At 35.3% G+C, this 22,508-nt stretch overlaps 2 protein-coding genes and 1 non-coding gene across 4 annotated transcripts in view; 2 read left to right on the top strand and 1 right to left on the bottom strand.

Moving 5' to 3' along the window:
- PLCL1 (phospholipase C like 1 (inactive)) overlaps window positions 1-22,508 on the top strand; it is a 391,376-nt gene that overhangs the window by 15,318 nt on the left and 353,550 nt on the right. The gene's annotated exons all lie outside the window — the stretch shown is intronic.
- BOLL (boule RNA binding protein) overlaps window positions 1-22,508 on the bottom strand; it is a 63,763-nt gene that overhangs the window by 3,542 nt on the left and 37,713 nt on the right. The window contains exon 11 of one of the 2 annotated variants that reach the window (XR_012920596.1): window positions 6,976-7,111. Coding sequence is in view for 1 of the 2 variants with exons in the window: in XM_012777009.3 (XP_012632463.1) it covers window positions 7,088-7,111 (24 nt within the window). In the remaining variant the exon portion in view is untranslated. Of the gene's footprint in view, window positions 1-5,455; window positions 7,112-22,508 lie in introns of those variants that run through there. The other variant, XM_012777009.3, reaches the window with a different exon arrangement.
- Window positions 4,453-4,514, top strand: LOC142872409 (U7 small nuclear RNA). The gene has a single exon (XR_012920671.1). It is a non-coding gene; the product is annotated as a U7 small nuclear RNA (small nuclear RNA).

The raw sequence follows: 22,508 nt of genomic DNA on the forward strand, positions 1-22,508 counted from the left end.
TCTGCTACTCATGAATGAAGATGGGAATGAGATTCAAGAGAAAATATGTGCTGGAGAACAAGGACTCCTAATTCTGAGTCCATATAATGATCTTTCAGAGAAGGTTAAGCTAATAATAATCACATTGAGACTTGGCAAATCTCTAGGAATGTGATTATTTCTGAGAAAAGATGGAGTTATGTTATACATAACCCTATTCAGACAGATTATAATTACAAGTCTGTCTTACTATAATAGAACAAATTGTATTAACAATTCTTTAGAAACTGCATGACCTGAGATTGAATCATGTTAGTAAAACCGTATTACCTTGACATTAGGAGTGTATGAAGTTGTTTGGCTTGAAGGATGTTTGATAAAGAAAGACCAACTGGATGGTTTATATATGAAGAAATGACTGTTAGAATGAATTTTGGATATTTCTCCAAACAATTCACCATTTAGAAGAAAATTAGGGAAGTTGAATTCTCTGTAATGGGTATGCGAACTTTAAACAAAGATGACAATGATTTAGAAAGTAATTTTCAAGCAGCAAGTGAATAAATTACATGAGTGTATAGTGTTAGGTTTACATCTCAAATCAAAGTTTGAATCTTTAAGTTTTTAACTTCCAAAAATCCTGTCCAAAAACCAAACACATCATCCTTTCTTCAGTTTTCCAGCCTTTTTTCATATCATTGCATACCTAGACAATGATAATATTCACATGGTACACTGGGGCTAACAAAGGAGCCTGTATTTCCTGGATGTGACATAAGATTTCCTGAATTCTCCATTGCTATTTTTAATATAGTTACTAAGGTAACAAAGTTATTTATTTCCTGAGGAATGGGGGGAAGAATTTAAATAGATAATGCTTTAAATACCACCAATACAGACAGAAATTATATCTACTCCAGTTCTGTAGAAAAGCAGTGAACATTTGATGCAGGAAGAGCTATATCTTAACAAGGAATTCAGAATTTTATATTTCTCACAAATCAGATGTTGGTCAGTTTACCCCAAGTAGAAATAGGTCCACAAGACTTTTGATCTGTTAATTACATGTGAGGATTTATCAGTTGCTTGCTTGATACCTTCCACAAAGGAATGGAATCATATCTGTTAGATAAAGATACAAAAACTCACTTGTTAAAAAATTAGAACCTGTCATCAGTCTCAGATTCCCAGGCCAGATACCTAGAATTAGTGTCACACTGCTTGTTAGTAAGTAATAGTGCAATGATGTACGTTCTAATATATATTATCTGTGTTATCCTGTTTTTTTATATATATATACACATACATCCAGATGTGTATGTATATGTAATTATATAAAAGAAAGCTGTAATTACCAAGACATTTCTTTTTTTTTTTTTCTTTTTGCCATAAAAGTGAGAAATGAACCAAGACATTTCTATAAAAGGATTTTACTTATGGATTATCACAAAGTCTCAAGTTTCAGATGATCCACATTATATTCAATTAGATTTTAAAAAAACAGAATGAATGATGATACAAGTAACTGTATCCCAAAGAGCATCTGAAATTAGAAACATTTTTATTTCAAATGCTTCATAAGTGAAAATAAAATTACTATTACTGTAAATACCACAAGTCCCATCTGACGGAGAAGATACTTTACTGAGATAACTCACAGATCATGATAGACTCAGCCTTCACAAATCTGCTAAAGTGTAGTACAAAATGTGAGTATTTCATTATTATCTAGGATTATACCTATGAAATTCTTTAAGGAAAGAGGATAGCTTTTCTGAAATAAAGAATAGATATATGTGTTGCTTAATTTTCCCCTTTACATCTTCAACAACTCAGAGATGCTAGCATGCTATTTACTGAATTTGAAGTTTCTGCAGTGTATGTTGTAATTACCAATTTATTTGACAGGCAGCTGGGTAATGAATTAATGATGGCATTTCGCCCTGCACTGAGACTAAACAGAAATGCATCAGCTTGCCTCCCTGACTTGCAGACATTCAATGCCCTGGTCTCAAGCTACTCAGTTTTGTGGCCACAAAGGGGTAACTCCATGTTCAGCCAAAAGCTATCCTGGTTCTCTCTCCAAAATGCTTACTCTGTTAATTATTAGGAATCACTGTGAAAAAGTTGGAGCTTTAAAAGTTCCAAGGGGTTCAGAAATGGAAGTAGGAAAGAAAACTAAGAATGACATTCTTAAGTGTGAAGTAGCTACATAAAGCTGGATTCCTTAACATAAAACCTTTTCCCCCATATTGCTTGAATTTTTTTTGTGCTATAGTATACTATTGGAAATTCTACCAAACTGGATTAAATCTTTTGGGTTAACAGGTATTCTCTTTAATCCTATTCTTAAGGAAGTAGTAGCTGGGACAGATACTTTTATCTCTCCTGCTTTTATTTTCCAAATCTAGAATTCCAGTTAGCATTATTACATTATATATTTAGCACAATATAGATTTTTTTTGTGTGTGGAAATGTCCTTTGGATTTAAAAACCATTATTTAGTAATAGTCATTTGTAATTTGGTAGGAATTGGGCAAAGCTCTTAGAAAATTAAGTATTCTTAATTGCATTTCTTTAATCTTAGAGTTTTATTTGAAAATGTAAGCAGAGATGACAGTACATAAATGACATCTATGTAATAATATCCTTAAGCCCTATCATTTTTAGTCAAGAAGGTTAATTGAATTGGGTAGATAAGAAAATACTCAGGGTCTACAAAAATTTGGAAAAATTCTATTCAAAATAGAAAACAGAGGTCCTTCAGAATGCTAGTGGGCAGAAGAGGGAAAAGTGAATATAAAGAGAGGCCTTTCTCATTGTCAGCACAGTTTTTTAAATTGATCTAAACAAGGATATGGCATTTGGAGAACAAGTTAGAAAGGGGATATTCAAGTGAGTAGACAGAAAATTCTTCCCAGATTGAAAGAGGACAACTAGTAAGCTTAGGGAGTTCATAGGATAGGAAGAATATAGTTTGCTTTCTAGTTTGGAATTTTCCAAGGGGAAAACTGCTTTTTTAAGCAATAAAATCAATCAAAGACAAGGATCTAGAGAGAATGCCACAAAACTTGTCAGTGGTAATGCAAGAAAATAACTGCCAAGAAGTTTGGGGCAGTTAGTTTGAAGACTTTATATCTCAGGTAAGAAACTTGATTTTCGTTATAAAATAAAATAACAACACAAAAACTACCAACTCCCTAAAACTGTTGTTTTTCCCAGGAAAGAAAAACTCTTACAGATGGGTTTTATTTTCACTATCTCATGAAGGAAGAAATGGAAAAGAAACAAGAAAGAGTCTAACCGAAGAACTTTCTGATTAGACATTCTCTCTTTAGGCCTAAGGACAAACCAGAATCCTATAGATATATCCCAAAGATGTGAGAGGATCTATGGTCCCCCAAATTTTCTCTGATAAGTAACCAATTATTGTTCATCTCCTGAAGTAAGGAAAAGACTCTTAGCAGGGGAGGAAAGGAAGGGCTTTAGTTGCCAAGTGTAGAGAGGCTGCTTCTCACATCCCTGTTTTCCAAAGGGAGGAAGTGTACCAAGGAGATGTTTATGACCCATATTTCATTTAGAGAAATACTAAATGACAATTACTCTGTGAGTACACTTCTTGATAGAAATGCAAAAATCAGGTTAACATTCTAGCTTCACTGAGAAAATTATCACAAAATATTACTAAATAATCAAGTATTGGCTTCTATTAACTGAAAAAATACATTATCAAATGAAAACTCACAAATCAATAAATGGAAAATTTATAGGTCACACGTTTTAAAAATAAATCAGATGTCAATATGGTATCACTACCTTAAATAAAATGTCTTAACTATTTGGCCTGTTACTGTGTATTTTCACTTAATCGTAATCAGGCTTGGCATTACATTGCTAAGCCTGATGCTATTTTAAAGCAGCATGTCTAAAAAGAATGATAAAACTAGAAATCCTTACTTGGTTAGTTCACTAGTTTGAAATTTATGCCTGCTATTTTATATCTGTGGATCCTAACAGGTCAGAAAATAGGTAACATCAAGATAACCATGAAACTAGTATATGGAAAACTGAAGGATTATGTCACATAGAAAGGACAAATTAAAAAAAATGACAATATGGAATAAAATAAGTTTCTTGAATGGCACTCATTTCTGAAGAGAAGCAGCAGAATGCAAAAAGTATTAGCGAATTTATGCAATACATAAAAGCAAAGAGACAGAAACACATAGCAGGTCCAACAAGTGGCAGCTGTTATAGCTGCTAATCAGAGAGTGGTATATTCAACACAAAAGGACAAAAGCAAATGCCATATTTTTGGGAATTTATGCACAGGGATTAAAACACTGAATAGAGTTGAAAGAAACAGCACCAATTATGAGTATTACTTATATTCATCTTTTGGGTAAAATTTTGCCCTTTGCCCCTTTTAAGCCTACGGAGATTTCAGAATAAACTTTAGCCAAAGTATAGGTTTAGTGTTACAGATCTTTTAGAATTTGTCTAGCAGGTTTTCTGGTCCTCGCTGGATGACCTTAAATAAAAAAGTTTAGGTCTCGGGACCAGTGATTTATTATATAATAACAGTAGAGCAAGATGAAGCATAATATCAAAGTTGGATTGGATGCAACTGAAGTCTGTATTTTAATACTATTCAAGCACAATTTCTAGGAAAGATAAAAAGAATTTTTGTGTATGACCCCAATTCATTATTTTGTAGTTAAGTATAGCATAAATCCAGTCCTACAAATGGGAATTATCATGTATAATTTGTCTAAAAATATTGTACTGCTCTTGTTGGTAGAAATTTATAAAGCAATCTGTTATAAACTAAATCATACCTCTTTCCAAGCCATCCTTCAGAAATCTGCTGACAGAAGAAGTCTTAATTTTCCAAGATCCTTTATCTTTGGAAATGTTACCATCTTTCTATCTATGATTGTATTAGAGATTTTGGAAAACAGGTTGCAAAGTGATTGCCTTGTGATTTTGGTACATGTACTAGTATCTGTATTAGCCATTTTACTTACAGAGTGGATTTCAGATAATTTCTTCAGACTGGCCTTTCAAAATGGGTCCTAAGTGAGTAAAACCTTACTTTCCACAATTATCTATTGAGGGTATGCTACAAAATAGAAAAAAATAAAACGGGCTTCACTTAGTATAAATAAGGAGAATTTTTATCTTCTCAGTCTGTCTGTTTTTAAAAGTAACATGTTTGGGCTCTCAGGTTAGGCCATGAAGAAGGTTGGATGATATCCTTCCTCCATATATTCAGATTGTCAGTAAACTCCAAAGTTTTTATTAGCTTCTCAAAATAAAGCTAAGTTCTAAGAAAGTATATATGTATGAAATATATTTGTGTATATAAATAATGTATATATGTATGTATACATATTATATATGTGTATATGCATATGATCTATATAGCTCTGTGGAAGAAACACACTTGGGTATCAATTATTATCAAAATTCCTTATCCAGTAATACATCATTAATTTTTATTAACAGTCCAGGATTTGTTTAGCATCTTGTTTAACATTTTGAAAATGAAACCATTAACTTTTCAGTTTTCAAGGATACTGCTATTAAAAGATCTCTGACATCAGTGGTTAATAATTTTTTACTTACAGAACAAAAACTTTTGAAATTTCATTGTGGGACTTAAGTCTATTTACATTTCTAAAACTGAGAATAATTAATGTACATGAGATCCTTGTATGCTAGTAAACATTTTTGGGTCCTACTGTTCTCATGAAACCATCTGCCTGGCAAATATATTCATTATGGTTTCAAGAGAAAACATCCTATTTGAATCACCAGGAAAAACTTTGGTGTCTATATCCTATTATTTCTGCTGCTGCTGAGTGTGGAATACATTTGGGGTTGGAATAGGAAAGGGAAGGGATAGATTTATTAGAGTAATGCCAGTTTTTATGGCTTCTTCCCCTCTTCTAAAATTAGGAAGTCAGTGAAAGAACTGCAAATGAATGTAAAGAGGAATATTTCTTGTACTACTACAGAAATTTTAGAGATTAAAAACCCTTATGATTTGTTCTGTAACGTTTGAACAATGACTTTCCTGCCATTTCCAAATTTTATAGTAAAAATTGGCTTTAGAGTCAGAATCTGAAGTTTTCCTTTGGTATAAGAAATAGTTTTGCATTTTATGAGGGCAATTAATTGTCTTTTAAAAAATTAATCACACATATAATTGAATATACTGGTAGCATATAAGAAGAAAAGGTTTAAAGATTAAAACGTTCAAAGAACACTAATACAGTGGAATGTCGGTCAATGTTATGGGATCATGTCAGAGGTGAACCTTCTTTTATCAAAATTCTCTAGGTGGATTCATATTTTATAAAATTTGGTAACAAATGAATTATGCTATAGGAGGGTTGCAATATTATCTCAAAGATTAGAAAAAAATTTTAATATAGTCAAATTAATCACATACCAATCATACTGATGGTATTCTAATATTTGGAAAATGCTATAAAAAAGGGAGTATAAGTACCATTCAAATTCTGAAAACCATGGCAGAAGCAAAATTAAATAAGGAATAGTAGTAACAAATAAATAAAAAATTATACAAAAGCATATTACATGACAAAATAGCAAAATAATAGAACTAAATCAATAAAATTAAATAATATATGTTTTAAAAGTATGAAAGTACTAAAAATTCTATTAGAATTAGAAATGATTCTTATCCTAAATATTAAAATAAATATCAAAGAATGAGACATAACATCTAATACTCTGAGAAGAAAAAATATAACACAAACAGAGAAAATGAAAGACACCTCACTATTCCCAATTGGTTATTATTTATGGAATGGATAAAACATGTTGTAAAAAAGTTAGATTAACACATAAAAATCCCAACATGCCACATCTATCTAAATACTTTTGTAGAACAGCTGAAAAAGCAAATTTCATCAAATTTAGACAGCTTATAGTGGAATAAATAAGTATGGTGAGGTATTAACTAACCCTAAGTTTCACAACGGGCAGCTTCTAGCCGGTTTGTTGAAGCTGGATCTCAGCCACACGAGGATCATTGGACAAGGAATCAGTTGAGTTGGACTAGAGCTGCCCAAGTGTCTTAATAATGAATGCTCCACACTGTCTGTTAAGTAAAGAGAAAATATAGATAAAGTTAGAGTAGATGAGTGTAGACCATCAATCAACACTAAATACTCCCAGAATGTGTGGTACTAATTACATTAGAGTGTTAAGAAGTGAGAAGCTAGTAATTAGGAGGGGCCCAGAACTCAGGAAAGACTTGGGCTCCCTGCTCTCTGAGAGCTTACAGTCTGTATTCAACAATCTCTAGTGTCACAGGATGAATGTTGAGTATATAAATAATGAGGAAGGCCGAGCGCGGTGGCTCACGCCTGTAATCCTAGCTCTTGGGAGGCCAAGGCGGGCGGATTGCTCAAGGTCAGGAGTTCAAAACCAGCCTGAGCAAGAGCGAGACCCCGTCTCTACTATAAATAGAAAGAAATTAATTGGCCAACTGATATATATATATATATATAAAATTAGCCGGGCATGGTGGCTCATGCCTGTAGTCCCAGCTACTCGGGAGGCTGAGGCAGAAGGATCGCTCGAGCCCAGGAGTTTGAGGTTGCTGTGAGCTAGGCTGATGCCACTGCACTCACTCTAGCCTGGACAACAAAGCGAGACTCTGTCTCAAAAAAAAAAAAAAAAAAAAAATAATGAGGAAAAGGTCAGCACAGAATACAAGTCACAACATTTCCTTCTATTAGGCTGGGCGTGGTGGCTCATGCCTGTAATCCTAGCACTCTGGGAGGCCGAGGTGGGCGGATTGCTTGAGGTCAGGAGTTCAAAAGCAGCCTGAGCAAGAGCGAGACCCCGTCTCTACTAAAAATAGAATTAATTGGCCAAGTAATATATATGTAGAAAAAATTAGCCGGGTATGGTGGCGCATGCCTGTAGTCCCAGCTACTCGGGAGGCTGAGGCGGTAGGATCAGTTGAGCCCAGGAGTTTGAGGTTGCTGTGAGCTAAGCTGACGCCACGGCACTCACTCTAGCCTGGGCAATACAGTGAGACTCTGTCTCAAAAAAAAAAACAAAAACAAAAAAACCCCACAAAAAAACATTTCCTTCTATTAGATGGGTCTCAAAAACTTATTTTTAAAAGAGGAGTAGTGTTTAGCAGGAGGTTATTTAGAAAGTTGTCCAAAACCCAAAATGTACCCTTCAGTTGGACAGGCATATAAGTACATCTATGCTCTATAATCCAAAATAAGTCCATATACCTCCTATGTCATCCTGAGGTTTTTTATTTTTTATTTTTTATTTTTATTTTATTTTTTTTTTTTTTGAGACAGAGTCTCGCTTTGTTGCCCAGGCTACAGTGAGTGCCGTGGCATCAGCCTAGCTCACAGCAACCTCAAACTCCTGGGCTCAAGCAATCCTCTTGCCTCAGCCTCCCGAATAGCTGGGACTACAGGCATGCGCCACCATGCCCGGCTAATTTTTTCTATATATATTAGTTGGCCAATTAATTTTTCTATTTATAGTAGAGACGGGGTCTCGCTCTTGCTCAGGTTGGTTTCGAACTCCTGAACTCAAACGATCCGCCCGGCTTGGCCTCCCAGAGAGCTAGGATTACAGGCGTGAGCCACCGCGCCCGGCCTATTTTTTATTTTTTTTTGGTTAAGAATAGTTTGGGTCCAAGAAACAATCTAGTTGCTACTACCATTTTGGCACTTCGGGCCTAGGCCAGCTCCTAATTTAGGCGACCAAACTATATCCTTACACATAGTTTTAATTTTGGCAAGGCTCAAAATTTTCCTTATCTATTGTACTCTCTCTAGAGTAATGCTGTCCAAGAAAACTTTCTATAGTGATGGAAATGTTCTATATCTATACTGTCAAATACAGTGGCCATTAGTCACATGTGGCTATTTAACACTTGAAATATGGCTAGTTGCAATTGAGGAACTAAATTTTTAATTTCATTGAATTTCAATTAGTTTAAAATTGAAATTAAATAGCCTCATATGGCTAGTGGGTACTACACTGGAGACAACATGGCTCTAGGAGTTCACACTTAACTAGTTTACTAAAACCAAACTCTATAGTCTAGCTTGGAGTTCCCTGTTCCATTTAATACTGTCCAGTACCACTTAATATTGTTCACTGCTATGTTCTCAGTGTCTAGAATACTGGCAAACACAAGGTAGGTGCTCAATAAGTATCTGTGGAAGGACTAAAATCTACTGTAATAATATACAGCCATTCATGTCTAGTCAACTACTCATAGCTTATTGGCTGTAACTCAATATACTTTGGTTCTCTCGGGAGAAATAAAGACGTGAAATCAAACTGTTTTATGTATGTGAAATTACTTGGTTAAAGGCTCAATATGCTAGAGAGAACAGGGAGAAGTGCTAGCTTTGTTATATTCATATGTGAATAATTTAGGTTGATAAATATGGGAAAACTAGAGAAAATGTAATATTTATTGGTAAGGATGTAGATAAAAGTTGATGAGGGTAATAAGAGGGAAAAAAACTAATTTCAGATTTAAACAAACTAAATTCAGATTCTATGCATGACTAAAAGATGGAAACTGAAGATGGAGAAGTCTTAAATAAATATACAGTAATCCCATTAGGCTGTAATAAAGCTTTGTAAAAGAATCTGGCAGTGGAGAGAGAAATTAATATAGTTGACCCTGAAACAACACAGGTTTGAACTGCATAGGTCTACTCATACACAGATTTTTCTCAATAAATATATTGGAACATTTTTAGAGATTTGAAACAATTTGAAAAAACATGAAGATGAACCATGTAGCTTAGAAATATCAAAAAAATTAAGGAAAATTTAGGTATGTGATGAATGCACAAAATATATGTAGATACTAGTCTATTTTATCATTTATTACTACTATATATATATACAAATCTATTATAAAAAAAGTTAAAATTTATCAAAACTTACAAACACAGACAGTATATGGCACCATTCGCAGTTGAGAAAAATGTGAACAAATGTAAAGATGCAGTATTAAATCATAAATGCATAAAATTAACGGTAGTACACATATTGTACCACTGTCATAATTCATAGCCACCTCTTGTTGCTATGGTGGCAAGCTACAGTGTTGCAAGTATCAGCTTAAAATGTCCGAGGATGATAATCATCTCTGGGTGAGCAGTTCATCTCTCCAGTAAATTGTGTATCACAGTAAAAAGTGATCTCTCTTGGTTCTCACATATTTTTCATTATCGGTGCATGCAATACTGTATACCTTGAATAATACCATGGGTCCCATATGAAGTGCCACTAGTGATGCTGGCAGTGCTCCCAAGAAGCAGACAACAGTCAGGACATTACAAGAAAAAGTTGAATTGCTTGATATGCACTGTAGATTGAGGTCTGTAGCTGTGGTTGTCTACCATTTCAAGAAATGAATCCAGCATTAAGGATGATTATAAAAAAAGAAAATGAAATTCATAAAGTCATCACTACAGCTATGCCAGCAGGCATGATGAAGACCTTGTACATTTTGCAAAATACCTTTTTATCTTGTATGGACAATGCAGCTTTCATGTGGGGCAGGAATGCTATATGAAAGGCATACCATCAACTCTAATATAACTTGAAAAAAGTTAAGTCATTAAATGACAAAGCAAAAGGAAGGTAAAGGATCTAAAGCTGGAGAATTTGATGCCGGCAAAGGATGGTTTGATAATTTTAGAAAGAGGTTTGGATTATAATATGTCAAGATAACAGGAGAAGCAGCTTCTGCTGACCAAGAGGCAGCAGATAAGTTCCCAGACATTGTTAAGAAAATCATTGAGGAGAAAGGATATCTGTCTGAATAGATTTTTTTTTAAGAGATAGGGTCTTGCTATGTTGCCCAAACTGGAGTGCAATGGCTATTCACAGGCTTCACAGGTGTGATCATGGTGCACTGTGGCCTTGAACTCCTGAGCTCAGGCAATCCTCCTGCCTCAGCCTCCCAAGTAGGCTAATAGGCACGTGCCTCTGTGCCCCACTGAGCAGATTTTTCATACAGACAAAAGTGCCCTATTCCGTAAAACAATGCCACAAAAGGCATACATTAGTAAGGAAGAGAAACTAGCATCAAGATTTAAGGCAGGAATGGATAGGCTAACTCTACTATTTTGTGCAAATGCAGTGAATTTATGATAAGGATTTCTCTTATCTATAAAGCTGCTAACCTCTAAGCCTTGAAGAGAAAAGATAAACATCAGCCACAGTCTTTTGGATGTACAACAAGAAGACCTGGACAACGAGAACCCAATTTTTGTACTGGTTCCATCAATGCTTTGCTCCTAAAGTCAGGAAGTACTTTTCCGAAAAGGGACTGTTTTTTTTCCCCCTTAAAATGACAGTTGATAAAGAAAGGGACTGCTTCTGATATTGGACAATACCCCTGATCACCCAGAACCCCACGAATTCAACACTGAAATCATTGAAGTAGGCTAACTGCCCCAAACACAATGCCTCTAATTTAGCCTCTTGACCAGAGGGGTCCCTAATTCAGCCTCTTGACCAGAGGGTCACAAGGACCTTTAAGGCTCATTACACATGGTACTCTATGGAAATGTTTGTCAATGTACAGAAGAGAACCCTGATAGAGAGAACATCATGTAAGTCTAGAAGGATTACACCATTGAAGATGGCATCGTAATAGAAAAAGCTGTGAAAGCAATTAAGACTAAAATGATAAATTCCTGCTGAAGAAAACTGTCCAGATGTTGTGCATGACTTCACAGGACTTAGGACAGAGACAACCAAAGAAATCATGAAAAAGATGTGGATATGGTAAAAAAAGGTGGAGAGTGAAAAGTTTCAAAATATGGATCTTGGAGAAATTCAAGGGCTTTAATAGGCACCACACCACAGGAATTAATAGAAGACAACTTGATGGAGATGAATGCTTCTGAATCAGTGCCAAACAATGAGGAAGAAGTCATAGAAGAAGGAACAATTGTGTATGAATTAAAAAAGAGACCCCATACTCCTCCCTCATGCCTTTCAATGACAGGTAAATTTACAATATTGCTAATGGGCCAGGCATGGTGGCTCACGCATGTAAGCCTAACATTCTGGGAGGCCGAGGTAGGAGGATTGGTTGAGTTCAGGAGTTTGAGAGCAGTCTGAGCAAGAGCGAGACACCATCTCTACTAAAAATAGAAAAATAAGCCAGGCATTGTGGAATATGTCTGTAGTCCCAGCTACTTGGGAGGTCGAGGCAGGAGGATCGCTTGAGCCCAGGAGTTTGAGGTTGCAGTTAGCTATGATAATACTACTGTACTCTAGCTGGGATAACAGAGTGAGACTCTGCCTCAAAACAACAACAAAAAACAACAACAACATATTGTTAATGAAGTGTGAAATACAAAATCCTACTGCCTGCTTTTATCACATGTCCTCAAAGTGGAGAAAGATGTTTTCCCAAAAAAGTTTAGCAAACCATTCTGTAAGGATTTTTTTTTTTTTGGCCAGTCAAATTTAGCAGTGTGTGTGGGGGGGTTGTAACCAAGTGTAGTGACACTAATGTTAATAAGTTCTGATAACCCACTGTGATTAAGGTTTGATGAGTTGAATTTTATGTCATGAAAAGTAAGGTGCCTATACAAGTAGTCTGCAGTCTAAGGGGAAAGAAAAAAGATTGAGTAAAAGGAGAAAAGAATGTTTAGTTAGAAGGAATGATAGACTCAGAATGCAAGGAAAGTAAAAGCTCAAACAAAGATTAGAAAACACATAATTGGATATGAAAATAAAATGTGCTACACAATAAGATAGATTTCCCCCATAAAAGAAGTATAAAATTTATGCATTACTGTATCAACTAATACCTATCCTTACATAGTAATTAATAAATATCTCAAATTACCTTTTACCCATACTTCATAACTGATTAAATATTTTGGCTGGTAAGAACTTATGACAAATGTATACATTAAAACAGTCCAGAGGCTCAGGGTCAAATAATTCATGTTAAGCTAAAGAACAGATTTAAAATAAATAATTAAAAATGGAAATATAACCAAAGCATTTATACTATATTTCATATTATACTTTAAGAGGATACATTAACCTTATAATATATTAACTCAAGGGTCATCAAACTATGGCCTGCATGCCAAATCTGGCCCATCCTCTGTTTTGTAAATAGTTTTACACGAAGACAGGCTTTCTCATTGTTTTTGTTTTGTCTATGGCTGTTTTTATGGTACAATGGCACGGTGAGTAGTACTGATAGAAACCATGTAGCTTAAAATATTTACTATTGTGCCCTTTTGTTGATCCCTAGTTTTTAACCTTCTCAGGCTGGAAAGAAATTTTCAGGCTAAGAACTTCTGAAATCCTATGAAAGAAAATCTTAATAAGATGGTTTAAATGCACAGGGTAAGTATACTGTTGCTATGGACTGAACTGTTTGTTTCCCCAAAACTCATATGTTGAATCTAATCTCCAATATGACGGTATTTGGAGATAGGACCTTTGGGAGATATTAGGTCATTAAATATGAATTGCCCAATTTCAAATCAAAAGTGTTGTTTATTATATCTCAAACAAGAAGCAGTACAATTAAGTATGCGACTAAACTACTGACACAGTTATGCCATCTTCACAGTAGCTTGTTTATGCCAGTAATGAAAAAGCCTGGAGAGCGAGTAACAATGAAATTATGAATGGCATTTTCCACAGCTTGTTGAGATTTGAATATTTTTCCTTGCAAGAAGTGTTCCAAAGCCTGGGAAAAGCGGTAGGCAGTTGGCACAAGGTCTGGTAAATATGGTGGAAGACAGAGAGTTACGGTGGAAGACAGCCAGCTTCTATAGTTTGAGCAGCGTTGTTTGTGCAACATATGGTTGAGTGTTGTCTTGCAAGAGGATTGGCCTGTTTCTACTGACGAATCTCAGCTGCTTAATCACAAGCATCCTCATCATTTCGTCCAATTGGTCTCAACAGACATCTGCTGTAATCGATTGACCAAGTTTCATCAAGCTGTGGTGGATAATACCAGTGCTGGACCACCAAACAGACACTATTAGCTTTTTTTTTTTTTTTTTTTGAGACAGAGTCTCGCTTTCTTGCCTAGGCTAGAGTGAGTGCCGTGGCGTCAGCCTAGCTCACAGCAACCTCACACTCCTGGGCTCGAGCGATCCTTCTGCCTCAGCCTCCCGAGTAGCTGGGACTACAGGCATGCGCCACCATGTCCGGCTAATTTTTTTTTTATATATATATATATATCAGTTGGCCAATTAATTTCTTTCTATTTATAGTAGAGACGGGGTCTCGCTCTTGCTCAGGCTGGTTTTGAACTCCTGACCTTGAGCAATCCGCCCGCCTCGGCCTCCCAGAGAGCTAGGATTACAGGCGTGAGCCACCTCGCCCGGCCTCAGAATAATATTTTTAATCACATAAAATTAAATACATAAGATTGTGAAGGAAACAAATCATATTGTAATACACTTCTATCCAGACTCCTTGAAGGAATAGAGTATCTTTGGACCAGATTAGCTTTAAAATTAACTGCAGAATCTTAGTATCTATTTTTCTTGAACTTCAGTATCTCTTTTCCTTGAATTTTGATCTTCTTTGAAGATTAAATATAAATTATTGGAACAATGATTATTATATAGTACCATCAAGACTCACTATATCACTCTTTTTGCTGCAAAAGTACTCAGGACAGCATGTGGGCCTCATCTTTTATGCTAGCATCATTAACATTTCAAGTACAAAAAGTGACATAATAGTCAGCTTGGCTACCTTAAAGCAATCTTAGGTTTGATTTCACCATCTCAGGAATATCAAAGGCAACAAGATGCAGGTGTACATATTTTCTTAAGATCAGCAACTAAATTCTGACCTGCTTTAAAATTTAACTTCCTAATTCTTTTAGACAATTTGGTTGAGCTGGGCTATATTATTACTTACGATGTTAAGAAGATAAAAAGAAAAGTATGGTGATATGAATTGTCATTTATGTGGAAAACAAACAAACAAGTAACTTTCAACAATGTATTATATTCCCTTTCTAGAAGACAGGAATATAAAGAAAAGATTGTCATAATTATAAATGCTGTGATAGACTAATGGGAAACAATTATTGACACTATTTCAATATGATATATATATATCTGCAACTAATTATGATACTAAACATAAGAAAGCAATATGTTAAAGCTTCTCGGCTTTAACCTGAGTACCTTAATAATTAAAAAAAACAACAGATTTTAGTTTTTAAAGCAGTAGCAGACTGACAGCAAAACTGAGCAGAAAGTATAGAGGTTGCATAGACTCTCTTCCCCACACATGCACAGTCTCCCCACTATCAACATCTTGCACCAGAGTGGCACATTTGTTGTAACTGATGAACCTACATTGACACATCATTATCACCCCAAATGCGTAGTTTACATTAGGGTTCACTCTTGGTGTTGTACATTCTATTACAGTATCAAATACAATAGTTTCACTGTTCTAAATATCCTATGTGATCTGCTTTTCATCCCTCCCTCCACCATAACAACTGATCTTTTGACTGTATAGTTTTGTCTTTTTCACAATGTCACATAGTTAGATTCATACTGTATGTAACCTTTTCAGATTGGCTTCTTTCACTTAATATAATAACATGCATGTAAGGTTCCTCCATGTCTCTTCAGCTCATTTCTTTTTAGTGCTGAGCAATATTCCATTGTCTGGATATACTACAGTTTAATCATTCACCTATTGAAGGACATCCTTCCTGGTTGCTTCCAAGTTTTGGAAATTATGAATAAGGCTTCTGTAAACACCTATGTGTAGGTTTTGTGTGGACATAGTTTTCAACTCATTTGGGTAAAATAATAAGGAGTATGATTGCTGGATGGTATGGTAAGAATATGTTTAGTTTTGTAAGGAAACTGCCAAACTGTCTTTCAAAGGGACTGTGTACCACTTGGCATTCCCACCAGCAAGGAATGAGAGTTCCTGTTGTCCCACAGCCTTACCAGAATTTGGTGGTGTCAGAATTCTGGATTTTGGCCATTCTAATAGGTGTATACAACAGGTTTCTGAAGAAATTGCAAAGGACAGTTTAGACACTTTGAACACCACTATATTTCCACTGTAGCTTTTCCTCTTTTCTTCCATATTTATATAACTTTATTTATATAGCTTTTATTTGCACAATTACTCTGTCTCGCTCAGTTCATTAGCCTCTCCTCTCAGTGAAAGATTTTAAAATTTGATGTGAATACAAAGGGAAAGGGATGATATGCAGACATGGTGGATATGGAATGGAGAGGCTTTGGAAGTCCCCGGTCTAACTTGGAGTCTCTCAGCCTTGGTACTATTGACATTCTGAGCTGGATAATTCTTGGTTGTGGGAGGCTGTCCTACAAATTTGTAGGATTTTTAGCACTATCTCTGGATTCAAACCACTAGATGATCAGTAGTAGCACCTGCCATCCCCGGTTGTGACAACCAAAAATGTCTGCATACCACTGCCAAATGTCTCCTAGAGGACAGAATTACCCACAGTTTGAACTATTGGTCTCACTATAAAATTTTTTTCTCACATACTTTCTATAACCTCTACCACAGCAGTTAAATGGTTAAGCATTAAAAAAATCCTAGAAAAAAATAGTAGATGGTAGTAGTATCTTACTGTTTTAATATGCAATTCCCTAATGATATGATATTAAGTATTTTTTGATATCCTTATTTGTTCACATAAGAATTTTTAAAAATGTTACATTAAAAAAATGTTACATTAAAGTATATATATAACTTAACTTGATATCCTAGAGAAGATTCATTGATATTTTCCTCATTGATTCCTTTTACTTCTTTCTAAAACAAGACAATTTAACTTAGGTCCTGCTAGTTTCTTTTTTTATTTTCTTTTTATGATAGGGCCTTTGCAGAGGTAAATTTTTTTTTTATAGACGTGATCTCACTATGTTGCCCAGGCTGGATTTAAACTCCTGGGTTCAAGTGATCCCCCTGACTCAGCTTCCTGGGTAGCTGGGACTACAAGTGTACAACCATGCCTGGCCCCTGCTAGTTACAGTGAAAAATATTTGCCATGCTTAAAGGAAATAGCCACTGATAGTTCTAAAGTAACAGTTAAAATTACAAAAAACTAAGGGTTTAGGTCACGAAGAGAGCTGAATGTAATCATGAGGTTGAGGTCTTATTAAATGTATTTATAGCATTGTAAATATTATTTTGCATGCTATGTTCAATGGATGTTTGATGAATTGAATATCTGAGAATGAGCTTTTACTTAAGGCTTGTCATATGATAGAAGTCCATATGTTATTTCTATGCAAGGTGCAACTTATTTATGTGATTTATACAATTAACTAATGGCCCATAATTCATTTAGATTCTGCCAGATTTGACAGTATATAGTAGTAAGTGACAGAAATAGCAATAACAACTTAAATCCATGAATAAAGTTTTACTTTAGCTATAGTTTTTTTTTTTTTTTTTTTTTTTTTTGAGACAGAGTCTCACTGTGTTGCCCGGGCTAGAGTGCCGTGGTGTCAGCCTAGCTCACAGCAACCTCAAACTCCTGGGCTCAAGCAATCCTTCTGCCTCAGCCTCCCAAGTAGCTGGGACTACAGGCATGCACCACCATGCCCGGCTAATTTTTTCTATGTATTTTTAGTTGGCCAATTAATTTCTCTCTATTTTTAGTAGAGATGGGGGTCTCGCTCTTGCTCAGGCTGGTTTCGAACTGCTGACCTTGAGCGATCCTCCCACCTCGGCCTCCCAGAGTGTTAGGATTACAGGCGTTAGCCACCGCACCCGGCCTAGCTATAGTTTTAATATTATCCTCAAATTAAATCTTTTTTTTTTGCCAGATTAGAAGGATAAACAAATTAATTTGATTTTTACTCCCTTTCCTTATTTTTAAGAAATCTTTTAAAAAAGCATTCAGCTGGGAAAACTGGATAGCCCCGTGTAGAAGACTAAAACAGGACCCACATCTTTCACCTCTCACAAAAATCAACTCACGCTGGGTAACAGACTTGAACCTTAGGTGTGAAATTATTAGAATTCTAGAGGAAAACGTTGGAAATACTCTTCTAGACATTGGCCTAGGCAAAGAATTTATGAAGAAGACCCCAAAGGCAATCACAGCAGCAACAAAAATAAATAAATGGGACCTGATGAAATTAAAAAGCTTCTGCACAGCCAAAGAAACTGTCAAGAGAGCAAACAGACAACCCACAGAATGGGAGAAAATTTTTGCAAGCTACACATCCGATAAAGGGCTGATAACTAGAATTTATTTAGAACTCAGGAAATCCACAAGGAAAAATCAAACAACCCTAGCAAAAAGTGGGCAAAGGACATGAACAGAAATTTTTCAAAAGAAGACACAATGGCCAACAAACATGAAGAACGCTCAACATCTCTAATCATCAAGGAAATGCAAATCAAAACTGCAATGAGATATCACTTATCTCCAGTAAGAATAGCCTTTATCAAAAAGTCCCCAAACAATGAATGTTGGCATGCATGCGGAGCACAGGAACACTCCTACACCACTGGTGGGACTGCAAACTGGTTCAGCCTCTGTGGGAAGCAATATGGAGATACCTTAAAGCAATACAAGTAGATCTACCATTTGATCCAGCAATTCCACTACTGGGCATCTAACCAAAAGATCAAATGACACTCTACAAAAAAGACACCTGCACTCGAATGTTTATAGAAGCACAATTCACAATTGCAAAGGTGTGGAAACAACCCAAGTGCCCATCAGTTCATGAGTGGATTAATAAAATGTGGTATATGCATACCATGGAGTACTATTCAGCTTTAAGAAACAATGGTGATATAGCACCTCTTGTATTTTCCTGGATAGAGCTGGAACCCATTCTACTAAGTGAAGTATCTCAAGAATGGAAAAACAAGCACCACATGTACTCACCAGCAAATTGGTATTAATGGATCAACACCTAAGTGGACATATAGGAATAACATTTATTGGGTGTCGGGCGGGTGGGAGTGGGTAGGAGGGGATGGGTATATACAAACATAATGAGTGAGATGTGCAACGTTTGGGGGATGGTCATGCTTGAAGCTCTGACTCGAGGAGGGAGTGGGGGCATGGGCAATATATGTAACCTTAACATTTGTACCCCCATAATATGCTGAAATAAAAACAAAAAAGAAGAAGCATTCAAAAAAGAGAACAAACTTACTAAAAGTCAAGGTAATCTCCAGATGTTATAAGCATTATATGAAAAAGACAAAATTGACAGCATGGAATAAAAACATATCCTATAAATATTTTTCACTTAAAAATTATTTGGCCAAACTTTGAAGTTGAGTGAGGAGGCTTTTAGATCAACTTTGGTTAAAATTTCCAGGATGACATGTAGAACTCTTCCTTAAAGGTTTACAAAATGAAGTAGGCAGCTATTTTCACATTGCAGTGAAGAGTTAATACAGTTGGGTTGAGAACATTTCATTGTAGAAAGAATGAAGAAAGATGAGGTGTTTGTGATTTATAAATACTTTAAAATCTGTTATTCATGTGTTCATTCTGAAATTTTAAATATAAGCAAAAAATACAACACTCTTAACACTGTTTCATGAATGGTGTACCTGAGGTCTAACATATTGAAGAAAGAATGGCTAAGAGAATGTATAAAAATTTTCAATATATTTCATCTAATTTAGTATTCTTTAGAAAAACTAACTCAAATTGATAGAATCCTATCTTAAGTCTGAGTAATTAAAGAATAATCAAAAAATTCCTGCTTTAGTAATACAAAGATAAACTAGACATTCTTCCAAAGTCGAATTACTGAGACATAATTATTTCCAGGTTACATGATAAGTCTGAGGTAAAAGTTATCTTTAAAATTTATTTGAAAAAATAGATAAGATCAAGAGAAAGAGAAAAAAAGTTATGCATAAGTGTGAAGTCGAGATATCCTCTCAAAGACGCATAAAGCTGATGATTTTATTATTTATTTAAAAAAATTGCTTCTTTAAGCTACCTACGTAAGGAATAGCTATGGCTTAAGGAATGGATGTTGCCATGGCCCAGAGGGCATAGAACCCCTGACACTGTCCTCTAGGCTGTATCAACCCATTATTGCCATCTCTCTAGGCAGCCTTGCCTGCCAGGGAGTCAGTCTCTCAATACTTCTGCTTTTTACAATGCTCTCTTTGACTATACCTAAGACTCATTATAGTCAGATAATATTGCCAATCCAACTTATTTATTATAGAGGTTTACTGTGTGACTGGAATAGAATACACTTTTGGAACTGTTCTACGGATGCCAGAAAAGAAATAGCTTCCTTTTTGTAAGGCACAAAATCCAAGTTGTTTTATTCATAAATAATATTTTTTAGACCTTATTTATTCAAGCCTCAGTAATGATCATGATGTTAAAGTCCTCCATCACAGTTATGTTTCTTCTACTGGGTATTTGTAGCAGTGTTCATTTTATATATATTTTTTTCTTTTTTTTTTTTTTTCTTAGATACCCCTTACATGTCAATTCACAGAATCTTTTTTTCTTTTCTTTTCTTTTTTTTTTTTTTTGAGACAGGGTCTTTCTCTGTCACCCAGGCTGGAGTACAGTGCCACAATCATAGCTCACTGCAGTCTCAAACTCCTGGGCTCAAGAGATCCTCCCTCTTCAGCCTCCCAAGTAGCTGAGACTCCAGGCATGCACCACTATGCCGACTTTATATTTTTGATACTACATTATTAGACTTATTTATTCATTATAGATTTAACCTTTTATCATTATAAACTGGCCTTTTCTGTCTTGTTTAATGCTTTTTACCTTAAAATTTACTTTTTTGTATTAATGTTATTCTGTTTTTTCCCTGTTCTTTATATTTGCCTGATATATCTTTGTTGAAAGCACTCAATCTGGTATTCTTTGTGTTTTTAGAATTAATTTTTATTTTTATTAAAGTAACCCATAGTTTTAAAAGTCAAATATTGGTAAAAAGGTGACAAAAAAGGCCTTTACTACCCACCCCCACCTCTACTCCTGTCTTACACTTCGCTGCCTCAGAGTTGGTCACATTCATCTTTTTGAGTTGTTTCTTCTGGTATTTACTTCCATATTTCTATCTCTATTAACTAAACAATTTTATTCCTTATCTAATGGAATTCTTCTAAATTAAATGAAGATTTTAACTCTCTTGTATACCTCTTTTAACTCCTCACCCATCCTCCAAATTAACTTTTCCCCTAAGAGACAGGGGTCTTGCTCTGTTGCCTAGGCTGGAATGCAATGATGTGATCATAGCTCACTGTAACCTCAAACTCATAGGCTCAAGGGATCCTCACACTTCAGCCTTCTGAATAGCTGGGACTACAGGTGTGCCCCACTGCATCTGGCTAATTAAAAACATTTTTTTTTATAGAGACAAGGTGTTGCTGTTGCCCAGGCTGGGTCTTGAACTCCTGGCCTCAAGTGATCCGATCCTCCTGCCTTGGCTTTCCAAGGTTCTAGGATTATAGGTGTGAACCACCGCATCCAGCCTGTATCATCATTTTTGCTTAAATCTATGTCATCATTTTTATTATTATGCCTATATATATACTGTTCACTAATGGGCCAAGTGGTATATTATAATTATTTTGTTTCTTGAACAACTTTTTGTTTTTCATTAATTGTCTCATTTTCCCCCATTCATTTAATTTTCTTAAACTTATGGCTAAATCCCTCTATACCTTTCAACAACTCTGTAAAATACCTAATGCAATATTCTATAGTAATGAAAACTCTTTCCCACTTCTCTCCTGAAGAGAAACTTCCTGGAATCTTGCTCTAATATGGACTGGTTGCTGTCTAAATTAGCTAAATAGACATCATTCTGAGACTTCCCTTTTTGTCGCCCTGGGAATTTCCTTTGCCCTGCCCTGTGTTGGATCCCCTTTTCTTGGATTTTATATCTTTTCTTGGGTAATTCTCATTTTTATAAAATAAGTGCTCAGTAGCATCCTTAGAAAAGCATGTGAGGTAAATTTTTTGAGAATCTACTGTATTTAAATGTCTTTTTGATTTATAGTTGTCTATTGTAGGAGTCTAGATTGAAATTATGCTTCAGAAATTTCAAAGCTTTGTTATATTGTTTCCTAGCTTCCAGTGTTGCTAATGCTTTGTATGTAATTTATTTGCCCTCTTTAGAAGATTTTAGGATTTTTTTATTCCTGTCATTCTGAAATTTCACAATTAATTTGCCTTACTGTGAATCTTTTGCTGTAATTATGTCAAGTAGTTGGTAGGCCTTTTCTATTTAGAGACACTTATCCTTAAGTTTCTAGGAAATTTTCTTGTTTTATTGATAATTTCCTCCAAACCATTTTGTCTATTTCTCTTTCTGCAATTGTTAATAATAGAATATCTGATTTCTTGGATTAATTGTCAATTTTATCTTTTTCTCTATTATGCACCCCAGTCTTCTTTGGTTCTATTTTCTGAAAGCTTTTGCCTTTAATGTCTACCCCTTCACATGAAA

The sequence above is a fragment of the Microcebus murinus genome, chromosome 8, assembly GCF_040939455.1.
Source record: "Microcebus murinus isolate Inina chromosome 8, M.murinus_Inina_mat1.0, whole genome shotgun sequence".
Taxonomy (NCBI): Eukaryota; Metazoa; Chordata; class Mammalia; order Primates; family Cheirogaleidae; genus Microcebus; species Microcebus murinus.